This window comes from Molossus molossus, unplaced genomic scaffold (assembly GCF_014108415.1).
Source record: "Molossus molossus isolate mMolMol1 unplaced genomic scaffold, mMolMol1.p scaffold_m16_p_19, whole genome shotgun sequence".
NCBI lineage: Eukaryota > Metazoa > Chordata > Mammalia > Chiroptera > Molossidae > Molossus > Molossus molossus.
In genome coordinates, this window is record NW_023425354.1 from 29,646,212 (window position 1) to 29,659,145 (window position 12,934).

The 12,934-nt window shown below is 41.3% G+C and overlaps 1 protein-coding gene across 2 annotated transcripts; it reads left to right on the forward strand.

Moving 5' to 3' along the window:
• The first annotated feature begins 761 nt into the window (after positions 1-761).
• CDC6 (cell division cycle 6) lies at positions 762-12,348 on the forward strand. Of its 2 annotated transcripts, none has more exons than XM_036268963.1 (12): positions 762-988; positions 2,247-2,437; positions 3,337-3,618; positions 3,741-3,940; positions 4,185-4,360; positions 4,771-4,877; positions 5,336-5,475; positions 6,523-6,623; positions 7,781-7,845; positions 10,885-11,087; positions 11,767-11,907; positions 12,214-12,348. In XM_036268963.1, exons 2-12 carry the CDS (start codon positions 2,260-2,262, stop codon positions 12,301-12,303), a joined length of 1,683 nt encoding a protein of 560 aa, XP_036124856.1. In that variant the 5' UTR covers positions 762-988; positions 2,247-2,259; the 3' UTR covers positions 12,304-12,348. The 2 variants fall into 2 exon arrangements, with proteins under 2 accessions (XP_036124856.1, XP_036124855.1); XM_036268962.1 differs by lacking the exon at positions 762-988 and adding an exon at positions 1,473-1,519.
• Positions 12,349-12,934: the final 586 nt, after the last annotated feature.

The following is a 12,934-nucleotide window of genomic DNA, read 5'->3' on the forward strand; positions in this document are numbered from 1 at the left end:
AAAATATCGAAAAATGTCCTCGGGTGAGGATAAAAATAAAATAAATTAGAACTGCATCTATCTAATCCTCTCCCATGTTTAAGTGGTTAAGAGTTTGAGCTGTCAGACTTTCTAAGTTCAAATTCCAGCTCTTCCACTTACTAGTTGTGTGACCTTGGTAATATTTACTCAACCCCTTCCATTTTCATTTCTTCATTTGTAAAATGGAAATAATACCAACTTCGTGGGGTGCTTGTGAGAATTAATAAGGTGATATAGGTAAAATGCTTGAGCTCAGTCCCTGGCATACACTTAGGCACTCAATATTGGCTCTTATCTCCTATATGAACTAACTACAATTAACCGACGATTGTAATATTGTTTTCCTATTTCTCAACTTTATTGCTGCATTTTATTTGATGTTGAAGGATGAAAGATAAATGCTTACCATCACCTAAAATTGGGTTTTGGCCTTTAACAGAACTGGAGGCTTAGCTAGGTTATTAGCTTTGGAAGCTGGCCTATAAATTACTGCTGTAATTTATCTTTTTCATTAAAAGCTCAGCTTGCCTCTTCTATAGCAGTCTTCTCTGGCCCTGAAACCCTAGTGTTTCGCCATAAAAAAAAAGATTTTAAAATTAAGGGGTCATAATTCTCTCCACTCCCCTACGAAGTGTTGATTAATGGGATTAATGATAAGAAGGTACACAAAATATCAGATTCTTACCTTTAACAAAATAAAAACAAAGGCCTGGCTTTATTTCTCACCTTTGAAACACAAATTGAGGATACTGTAATGAGATGTATTTCTTTATGCATGTGTAGAACTTTACAAAAAAACAACATTGGTTTGGGTGTCAGGAAATCTGGGTCCTAGGGCCCTTCTTCAGCAGGATGGTGTGACTCCTAATTAACCCTCTGCACAATTGCTTTATACCTTGCAGGGTTGAGCATTAGATAAATAAAGCGCCTAGCATCATATCTGGCACCCAGAACTGTCCCCAAAATGGTATGTATTATATAGTAGCTCTCTAAAAATGTAGTCCATTAGGATGATGAAAATGGGTAACTGCAGCAGTGAGAAGGAGCAACCACATATTTACACCTCCCATTGAGAGGAAGCCGTAGAAATAAAGCCGCGAGCGACAAAGACTACATCTCCCGCCGGGCTGTGCGGCGTGTGCAGTTCGCCTTTCCCAGAGTCACTCCCTCCGCTACCGCGCGTCTTTCCGCGGAGATCCCGGATGTAAATGTGCACCCTCCGCTCGGTGGGCGTGGCCTCACGGGGGCGCTGAGACCTGGGCTCTCTTATTGGTTGTGGATTGGACGCGAAAAGGAAGGTGGGCGTTGTCCAAGTTGCGCGGCACTCAGGCGACAGCCAATCAGAAACCTGGTTGGACTTTGGCGGGAGGCCGGAAAGCTACGGCGGTGCAGATTTGGCGCGAGGGCGTCTGGATTTTGCTGTTGCCGGTTTGTTTAGGAAATTGTGAAGAATCCCTGAAGCCTTGTGCCGGAGAGGTGAGAAGGACGCGGCATTGAGGTGATGCAGCCCTGTGGGGTGGAGAGGAGAGGATTGCTCCGGGAGGCCTGGGGTCAGGGAAGTAGCGGAGGGGGGTGACAAGGCCCGCGGATTCCGATGATGCCCGAGGTGAAGCGAGGGGAGTTGAGCTCAGACCGCGGGAGATCAGGTGGGGTGAGGGATTCTATGTGCGCCCACGGAGTAGTCTGGCAGTTGTGCGTAGGCAAAGGAGCTGAATGTTGTAAGAGGGGTATGTTCCGCGTGGGTTTGAGAGTTGCGTAGAGGGGGGACTGAGTGCAGAGTGAGGCCTGGGGGGTGATGGCGAGGGGGAGACTGTAGGGATAAAGATATACCCGGTAGCTGGAGTGAGGGAATTAGAAGTACTGTAGAAATAAATCAAAATGAACTTATTGCGTTGCTCAAGTGGGTAAGAACGTGGAGCCAGAGTGCCTGGTTTGCTGTGACTTGGGCCTCTGTGCCTCGTAGTTTTCTCATCCTCAAGATCACGTTAATAATTGTACCTATGAGGCAGTACCTAAAATGTTTGTAACAGCTTCTTACCGTAGTTGGAAGACAAGTTTTTTGCTGTTATTGTATGGATGTGGATGGGAAGCAGAACCGAATGCTAAAATGTTATAACATTATTTACTTATGAAATGTGTTGATCATGGGTATACAGTCCATGTTAGGTATTTTTCTTTTAGTTTTACATCTTGATTGGCTTTCCTGTTCTCTTTTTTGTGTCCAGCTGTGTTGCCATCATGCCTCAAACCCGATCCCAGTCACAAGCTACAATCCGTTTTCCTAAAAAGAAGCTGCCTCGGACATCGAACAAAGCTAAAAACTCGAGCGACGCCAAACGGGAACTGACAAATGTCCAGGCCATATCCCGTTCTCCTTGTGTAAAAAGTCTGCCTCTCAGCCCCAGAAAACGTCTGGGTAAGCTATCCGTTATATAAGTACTTTTCGATTGGTAGCATTTGACCTCCTCTCTCTCTTCAGTAATAAGAGTGCCTGGCCCTTTGAAGCAGGTAAGTTCTGTTAAGACCCTCTATTCACTTTGGTTATTTTCAAGATGGTTGCTAGGTTCTCACTGAATTTCAGAGTTAGGATCACTTTCTGAAGTATTTAATAGTTCTTAATTGAACTTAGTATCTATCAGTATTTTAAATGACTTAGCAGTTAACTGTAATGTATAGTATTTTTAAACTTGCCCTAATAGGCCTTGGCCGGTTCGGCTCAGCGGTTAAAGCGTCGGCCTGTGGACCAGAGAGTCCCGGGTTCAGTTCCTGCCAGGGGCACGTACCAAAAAAAAAAAAGAAATTTGCCCTAATAGTGGTGAAATTAAGAGACAAGGGTGACATACTTATTCTAGAATGGTGATTGGTAATCCTATCTTGTTTTAGATCATTTGTTTTTAATGAGGAGTGATTAGGCAGTGTCTGAAGACATTTTTGGTTGTTAAAACTGAGGAGGTACCACTGGCATAGTGGATAAAGACCAGGGATGCTGCTAACCATTCTACAGGGAACACACATACTCCACAGTGAAGATTTATTTGGCCCAGGATATTAATGGTGCCAAGGTTGAGAAACCCTGTTTTAGAACCATCTTAGAATTTCATCCCACCAAAACCCTTTTGATTTCTATGGCACAGTAGTAAGATTCAGTGCTGCCATCTGGTGGCCAGTATTTGCTTCTAACATGAGAGGCATTGTATTTTGGTGCCTTTGACTGAAGTATATACTCACCTTTTTCTAGGGTAGGCAAAGATCTCTGCAAGTCTTTTTACTAAACACTGCCGTGAATGACCATGTTTTTATTTTAACATGTTTCAGGTGATGACAACCAATGCAACACTCCCCATTTATCAACCTGTTCTCCACCAAAGCTGGGCAAGAAAGAGAATGGTCCCCCTCGCTCACACACACCTAAGGGGCGCAGATTGGTATTTGACAATCAGCTGACAGTTAAGTCTCCTAGCAAAAGAGAACAAGCCAGAGTCCACGAAAACAAAATATGTTCCTCAGCTCGAAAAGGTCAAGAGATCATAACGAATTCTGAGCAGAGATGTCCACTGGAGAAAGAATCTGCATGTGTGAGACTGTTCAAGCAAGAAGGTTTGTTCTTACAGCAGCTGTTAGTGCAGCCTTATAAACAAGGCTGGTAAATCCAAATGAAACCCACTGGGTCTTCTCAGTCACCTTCGTTGTATCTAATTGTCCTTTTATGTCTGGCACAGGCACTTGCTATCAGCAAGCAAAGCTGGTCCTGAATACAGCTGTCCCAGATCGACTGCCTGCCAGGGAAAAGGAGATGGATGTCATCAGGAATTTCCTGAGGGAGCACATCTGTGGGAAAAAAGCTGGAAGCCTTTATCTTTCTGGTGCTCCTGGAACTGGAAAAACTGCCTGCTTAAGCCGAATTCTACAAGACCTGAAGGTACTTAGAGAGTCCGAATTATGATGCTCTTGCTAAAATCACACTTAGTTATTAAGGGTTAAGGAAAAATGGAAGTCTTAGGTGACGTTTTCCCCCAAAAGACATGTTTGGTTTCCTTGTCTAAATCTTTCCAAACGAAAATAGAGCTTATTCTCTTGTATGCTGTTAACTCCTCAAAGACACTTCAGATTCCATCAAATCTTTATCCGAGGTCAAAATAACTCCTATGTTTGCATTTTTCTAGAAGGAACTGAAAAGTTTTAAAACCATCATGCTGAATTGCATGTCCTTGAGGAGTGCCCAGGCTGTATTCCCAGTTATTGCTCAGGAGATTTGTCAGGAAGGAGTATCCAGGCCAGCTGGGAAGGACATGATGAGGAAGCTGGAAAACCATTTGACTGCAGAGAAGGGCCCCATGATGTAAGTATTGCTCTGCCGCATGTTCCTGTCTAAAAATCTGAAAAGTCTCTCACCCATAAACTCACATTCTAGTCTCTTGAATTTATCAGTTTGCTCATAAAAAGAAATTTCCCTGAATTTTCTCTATGAGAGGTCGTTAAATAAGCTTAAAGGGAAAGAAGAAAAGAAAATTACACTTTCCAAATTTTAAATTGGACAGTATTTTTAAACTAATTGCTTGGAAAACCTAAGTGTTACTTTTTCATGATGGTGGAGGGGAGATCATTTGTAGCAGTGACTGGAGATAGGACAAATTATGATCTTCAGAATGGTCTCAGCTGTAGAAACGTGACCTAGAGTCAGCCCAGATCAAGCAGATAGGAGAGTGAAGAAGGTGAACATGGACACTAATTATTTCTCTTTCTATGTAGTGTGTTGGTGTTGGACGAGATGGATCAGCTGGACAGCAAAGGGCAGGATGTGTTGTACACACTGTTTGAATGGCCATGGCTAAGCAATTCTCGATTGGTGCTGATTGGTGAGTGCTCAGTTGTTACTGTTACATGGTGATTCTAAAGAATCCTTTTTAAATCTCCTTAGCTTATTTATCACCTATTATTTCACTTTAAACCAGCTTTCTACTTTCTTATCAAAATAAGGAAGTTACCCTAAAATAATAGTAATTTTAATTTAAGGAAAACCAGTTTTGTTAAGTCTGAATAGAAATGGCATAATACTGCATTTCAGAGACCATTGATTTTTGGAGTATCTGATTCTGCTTATCAGTGAACAATTCTAACTTGAAAAGAGCATTCTGTGCTGACTATATAGATCTTACCTAACGAGTATTGGGTGGGAGCAGGGGGGCAGCAAGTGGGAAGCAACAATTGTAATTCTGGGTTATAACTGGAAATTTTTTTCAGCTTTCAGATGGCTTATTTTTCCTTTTAGGATGATTTGACCAGTGATAGTTAGTGTTCCTTATCTCCTCCTCAGGCATTGCTAATACCTTGGATCTCACAGACAGAATTCTGCCAAGGCTTCAAGCTAGAGAAAAATGTAAGCCACGGCTGTTGAACTTCCCACCTTATACCAAAAATCAGATAGCCACTATCTTGCAGGATCGACTTAATCAGGTAAGTGACAACCATTATACCAAATGTGTGTTCCTTGGATCACCTATGTTGGGGAAACCTAATAATAGCTCTAAAATATTTTGTTTTGATAGCATCACTAAGCATAGATTTCCTCTGGGCCGTAGTGAGAACATTTTTATAAGAATTTTCACCCATGACTCCATTTATTGGGTGCCTCAGTGTTGGGGGGGGGATATATATATATATATATATATATATATATATATATATATATGAGAGGAGCCCTGGCAAGTATGACTAGTGGTTAGAGAATTAGCCCTCAGACCAAAGGGTCAGGGGTTTGATTCCCAGTCAAGAGCATGGACCTGAGTTGCAGGTTTGCTTCTGTCCCTGGTTGGGGTTAAGCAGGAAGCAACCAATCACATCAATGCATCAGTGTCTCTCTCTCTCTCTCTCTCTCTCTTCCCCTCTCTCCCTTCCTCCTTCCCACTCTAAAAAAATAAAAATAAAGTAAGAGAGGAATTACTCAACTGCTTCTTTAGTAAGACCTTTCAAAATAGGGCCTATGAAAAAGCTTTCTCTTTTAAAAATGACCATATAGGTGTGTGTGTGGTTTTTTTTTAATATATATTGATTTTTTTAGAGAGGGGAAGGGAGAGAGAGATGGAAACATCTATGTGAGAAACATCAATCTGCTGCCTTCTGCATGCCCCCTACTGGGGATCGAGCCCACAACCTGGGCACATGTCTTGACCAGCAATTGAACCAGGACCTCTCAGTCCATGAAACAATGTCCAATCCAGCCACACTGGCTGGGCCCAAATAGGTTTTATTTTAGTTTCGTTTTGCTAATTTAACGAAACTTTGCTTTTTATTTTTCACTTAATGAACTTCTATCACATTCCTCAAAATGCTTAAATGTGTAAAACTTCATTTACTTATGAGTAGAAAAGACATCTCTTATAGACCCTAAACGGTGGCCAATCAAGTTTAAACTTATGTGTGAAAATACTTACGTGTGGGATCTAAATTACAGAGGACATAGCCTTATAGTTCCAACTGCCACCTTCTGTGTCTTGTCCAAAGGTACCTAAAGATCAGATTCTGGACAATGCTGCAATTCAGTTCTGTGCCCGAAAAATCTCTGCTGTTTCAGGAGACGTTCGCAAAGCACTAGATGTTTGCAGGTGAGTTATGGCACTGTTGGCTGCTTTTATTAAAAAAAAGAAATGCTGTTTAATTGTCTCGTGTAACTCAAGTGAATGTGGCTTAAGAGGCTCTGTTCTGCCACTTTTTATGCTCAGAAAAGAGGACTTGTTTCTCAGTGGGGAGTTCTGCTTTTCCACCGTGTTAATGTCTGAAACATTATCAGTCCATTACCTACGGAGGGAGGAACAAATGAGATGTTGCTGGCACTCCCTGTGGTGATTATAGATTGGTTAATTACATTTGTATTAAAAAAGACTCCAGTTTACTTTTCCATTAGCTGGTCTCAAGCAGGTTTATTTATGGACCTGAACCATCTTTGCCTTTGGACATTTTTTTTCTTTCCTTAGCTTTTTGTGAGCACCCCTTCCTTCAGTCGGTGGTCCCCACAGTTGTACTCCAGACCTCTCTCCCTTCCCATCCCCCTGTCCCTCCTGCTGGGGAAAGCTCTGTGCTGACTGATGAAATTTCTTCCTTCCCAGTAGGGACACTGGGTCCATTAAAATGATACTTGCTGTGCTGGCCCGTTGGTCCTACCTCCCCCTACTGCCATATAGAAGATCCAGATCTGGCTTATGGCTTCCTGTGGGCAAAGTAGTTTGGAGAGAGCAGTGGGAGAGTAAGCTCTTCCTATTGCTAGATGGCATGATCCTGGATTTGAAAGTTCCCCCTAGTCAGCAAACTACTTGGGTAAAGACTTCAGCTCTGAGCAATAGTCATGGAGGCTGGTGTGGTTTAGCCTACACATATGCCAGTGTCTATAACCGAAGACTTCTTTTAGGTCCGGTGTGGATGGGTAGTACTAGCTGTCTTTAGTCAGCTGCCCACACTATGTATTCTCTCTCCCATCCATGACGTTTTCTTCTCATCCAAAGTGTTATCATTGGCTCAATGTATGATGACCTACTTGGCATCTGTAAGAAGAAACCATGTAGTGTTGAAGTTCTCAGATGCCCTGGTCTGCAAATTATTTCAAGGCAACTAAGTCTCCTTTAGCTGAGACATAGCCTAGTTTTGTTTGGGGGCTTTAAAATTATAAAACATTTTTTTTGTTAATATGTCTGTTTTTGAGCTTGGTGGTTTGGTGTGGTGTTCGGTTTGGCTCAGCCTAAATTAATTTTAGAAATATTTTTTATAGGAGAGCTATTGAAATTGTAGAGTCGGATGTCAAAAGCCAGACTATCCTCAAACCACTGTCTGAATGTAAGTAGTTTATCTCCTTCCCATCTTTTTTCGTAATGGAAGCTTAACTTTTCTGAGGAAAGAGCTAGAAAGATGTAATGAACATAGTTAAATCCACACTCACCCGTGTGTGTGTGTGTGTGGTTTTTGGTCTATTTCATCATCTTAATTTCAATCTTGTCTGCCAGTATTATAATCCATGCATTACTGGAAATGAGTTTCCCAGGGTGTTACATAAACGGTTGGGACAGAGTAGGTTTACCTTCCAAGCTCTAGGAATGAAAACTGGACAGTAAGGTTGGATCAGCTTCTCTCTGGGTGCTTAGGTTGTGTGCAGCTTAGGTCTCAATATAGGCGAAAGTAAAGCCTGGTAGATAAGAGTCAGACAGTGAAAGAATTGAGTTCAGCTTGGGATATCTCAAGTCTTTAAACAAGTCTAGGAGGGTGGAGATATAAAGATAATATTGCTGCAGTAAACGGCAAGCTATTGCAAAAATGGAAAAATTAATTTTCCTGTCTCTTGGCTATGGCAGATATTAAATGGCCATGGACTACACTATCGCGTCAGTATTTAATATCCATTGTTAATCTTTAGAAACAGGACTGTCTGGTTTGATTGTTTCTTCTTCACTCCTGTACTGGTTGAAAGTTATTAAAATTGTTTCTAGCACTGTAGTTCCACAGAGAACACTTTCTATTTTTCATCACCTCGTTGAAAGAAAATTAATAAAAATACTTTAGAAGTAGCCAAACTTAGTGCTTAGGGTGATGGTAGGTAATATATGCCAAGGCATAGACTAGATATTTGTTTCTAGTCAGCTTTTCAGACTATTCCATTTTTTCCCCCACTACCGAATAACACATAGGTGTGTCAGTGACCCTGTCAGCACTACTGACACACACATAGCTGAAAGCTGTTATAAGTTCCTAGTGTAAATTATTAGACTAATCTGATTACTGACTTGACTTCTGGTGTATGTGATTGGCTTTTAATGGCTCTAGAAAGCTATAGGGAAACTGACTTCAGCTATACAGAGGATGGGGCAAAAGTAGATTTACAGTTGTTCGTATGGAAAATAATACAGCCCTGCCTGGCTGGTGTGACTCAGTGGATTGAACATCCTCCCATGGACTGAGGTCCCGGTTCGAGTCTCGGAGCACATTCCTGAGTTGCAGGCTCGATCCCCAGTAGGGGGAGTGCAGGAGGCAGCCAATCGATGTTTCTCTCTCACATCAATGTTTCTATCTCTCTCTTCTCTGTAAAAATTCAATAAAAACATATTTTAAAAAAGAAAATAAGCCCGGCCAGTGTGGCTCAGAGGTTGAGCACCAACCCATGCACCAAGAGTCTGCTAGTTCAATTTCCGGTCAGGGCACATGCCCAGGTTGTGGGCTAAACCTCCAGTGGGGGGCATGTAGGAGGCAGCCAATTGATGTTCTCTCATCGATGTTTCTATCTCTCTCTCTCTAAAATCAATAAAGAAAATATATTTAAAAAGAAAGAAAGAAAGAGAGAGAGAGAGGAAGGAAGGAAGGAAGGAAGGAAGGAAGGAAGGACGGAAGGAAGGAAGGAAGGAAGGAAGGAAGGAAGGAAGAAGGAAGGAAGGAAGAAGGAAGGAAGATAGATAGATGCTCAGTTGGTTGGAGCATCGTCCCAATATACCAAGGTTGTGGGTTCAATCTCTGGTCAGGGCACATACTAGAATCAACCAATGAGTGCATAAATAAGTGGGACAACAAATTAGTGTTTCTCTCTCTCTCTCTCTTTCTTCCTTCCCCTCTGTTTAGAAAAATCAATAAAAAATAAAATAATGTAATAAATAATACAAGAATCGACTTTCGCATACTCACAACTATAAACCCACTCTTGCCCCACCGTGTATAAGAAGACACTTTCTAATAAACGGCACTAACTGAACTTCTTTGACACTTAGCGAGTTCCCCAGTATTAAAGATATTCAAACAAAAGCTGGGTAGGTGACCACTTGTTGGGATTGTTTCAGAGGGGACTCAGCCGTGGGGTAGGGAGCAAGACTAGGCCTCTAAATTTCCTTCAACCTTAAGATTCTGCTACTTGCTCAGTGAACTCCAGTTTCTCCACTACTGGTGGGGCAACTGCACATGATCTCGGGAAGTAACTTTAGGTAAAGATTGTTACAGAGCAAATCCCTCCTGTCTTGTGATTCATGCATCTCCAAACAATGAGGCTATAGTCCCATGCAGCTTGTTGGCTGCTTCCCAACCTCCAGCCTCTGAGATGGTGCTATCTGCTAAGATATCCAATGACATTTTCTCAAGTGTTGCTCTACTGTAGATCAGCTTGGGCAAGTGAACCAACCTCAAAGGTCATTTGTGGAGGCTGTCTCGAGGACTTACATAGGATTGACTTTACTGTCCACATTTAGCCACTTGTTTGATTCAACATATTAGATCATTTTTCCAACTTATTTCTTTTCTTAATTACTGGGCACAGTAATCTTTGCTTCAAGGTTCTGTTCTTCTTTACCTTTGAGATATTAGGAACTTCCAAGGCAAGACACAGTAGTTCTCTGTCTGGTCCTTATTCTTGCATGAGGTGGATTTTTGTCTCTCCGAAATGAAATTGTGCTCTACAGGGCAAAATAGCTTAGTATTCTTCCCAAGTCATCCCACATTATTTTGGCTTTTTTCTTTATTATTTTTTTTTTAGAGAGAGAAAGTAAGGGGGAGAGAGAGAGAAAGAAACATCAATGAACTAGAACATCGATTGGCCGCCTCCTGCGTGCTCCCACTAGAGGTTTTGCCCACAACATGGGCATGTGTCCTGTCCGGGAATCGAACCAGTGACCTCTTAGTGCATGTGTTGACGCCCAACCACTGAGCCACACCTGCCGGGCTATTTTGGCCTTTCTCTAAGGATAGCATTGTCTCTCATTCTTTTGTTTCTAGTTCCAGAGTTGGAACCTCTGCTTTGCCACTACATGACTGCACTTGAATTTTCTTCAGCTAAAACTTGCTATCATCTGTCTCAGTACACACAATTTAAAAAATCTAATTAAGCTTGATTTATTTATTTTATAGGTAAATCATCCTCTGAGTCACTGGTTCCGAAGCGTGTTGGTCTTAGTCACATATCCCAAGTCATTTCAGAAGTTGATGGAAACAGAATGACTTTGATCCAAGAAGGAGCACAAGATTCCTTCCCTCTTCAGCAGAAGATCTTGGTCTGCTCTTTGCTACTCTTGACCAGGCGGTGGAAAACCAAAGAGGTCACTCTGGGGAAGGTTAGTGGGAATGGCAGCAGATGGAGCTGGGGTAGAGGTGAGAATCTGTTTTGCAGAGCAGATATTTTCCAAAGGCCTGTCATGCTCCAGCTGATAAGAATTAAAAATGGATTTTAATAGTAAGAATAAATACTGGTGCCATATATAAAAGGAAGCTAACTTTTTTTTTTTAATCCTCACCCGAGGACATTTTGTGATATTTTGTTCAGATAGAGTGGGAGGGAGAGAGAGAGAGAGAAACATCGATGTGAAAGGGACACATCAAGTGGTTGCCACCCACACGACCCAACCAGGGCCAGGGACAAACTGCAACTGAGGTAGATGCCCTTAGCGGAAACCGAACCCAGGTCTCTCCAGACCACAAGCCAAAGCTCTAACCACTGAGCAAAACCGGCCAGGGCTAAGGAAGCTAACTTTGTTTCCCTTAGATTGTGGTTGAGAATTTGCCATTAATCATCTCCCTTTCTATTTCTGCCTCTCTCTGAAATATAAAGCCCTTTTCTGCATGACAGTGTACAGTATGTTTTTGGCAATATCTACAGAATGCCTGTTCAAAGATTTTACTGAAAAGGGGGAGGGATAATTTTTTTTTGCAAACCCAGACTCACATTTTTAAGATTATAAGGTTACAAGAGATATGACTTCTAAGCAGCATTTGTTCTTCCTTGTTTTCTCCCAGTTATACGAAGCCTATAGTAGCGTCTGTCGCAAACAGCAGGTGGCAGCTGTGGACCAGTCAGAATGTTTGTCACTTTCAGAGCTCTTGGAGGCCAGGGGCATTTTAGAATTAAAGAAAAACAAGGAAAACCGCTTCACAAAGGTACAACCGACTACTTCTTTGTAGCATTGCTTTTAATTGTCCTGTTTTGGAGAGCTTGTTTTTTGCTAAAGTAAAGGATATAAAATGACTGCAATTAGATAAACAATTTGTATTTTGTTAGGTAGAGTTTAAGATCTGTGAGGATGGGACTGGGGCATGAATGAGATTTTTTTTTTTCTCTAGGCCATTGAAAAAGCAGTGTAACTTGTCTCTTGTGAGAAAAGTTTAACATGGTAGACCTTTACATAATACAAACTTTGTCTTTGTGAGTTCTCCACTGTGAAAACTTTTTTCTCTTCTTTCCAGGTGTCTTTGAAGACTGAAGAGAAGGAAATAGAACATGCTCTGAAAGACAGAACTTTAATTGGAAATATCTTAGCTACTGGATTGCCTTAAATTCTTTTATTTTATACTAATACTCCACTTGAAAGTATCCAGCTAGTATTTAGAGAGCTAAAAAGTCTTCATTTTAGTACTTTATATATTTATATTCAGGTCTGAAAACAAATACGACTTTTTTTATTTGAAAGTGATCAAATTTAATCGATAGATTCAAGAATGTTTACACAGAATATAACATCTTTAGGTCTTATTATTTTGGGGGGAGTCTTATTTTTATGCATTAAAAATTACCAAGTAGACCCTTTTAAATTATATTTACTACCTTAATATGCTTGCAAGGATACAGATTTATGTTGTGAAATGTATACATATTTACCTTTTAGTTTCCTCAAACATTGGTACATTTGAAAGAACTTTTGCACTAGAATCAGAAGAATGAAAAAGGGTGATCCAGGAAAGGAATCAAGTCCAAGTGGAGAGTTGGAGGATGCTTCGTGGTCAAAGGATTTCTTTCTTTTTGGAGGTTCCTGTGTTCACGTTGCAGAGACATCCACATTGTGACATTTTAAAGACTCATTGAGTTTCTTAGGCACTCCCCAGGGTGTGGGGTTGTAAGGAGAATGGAACTACGGACTGTGAATATATTTATTTTCAAGTTGCATTCTTTCTTGTCTTTGTAAGCAAT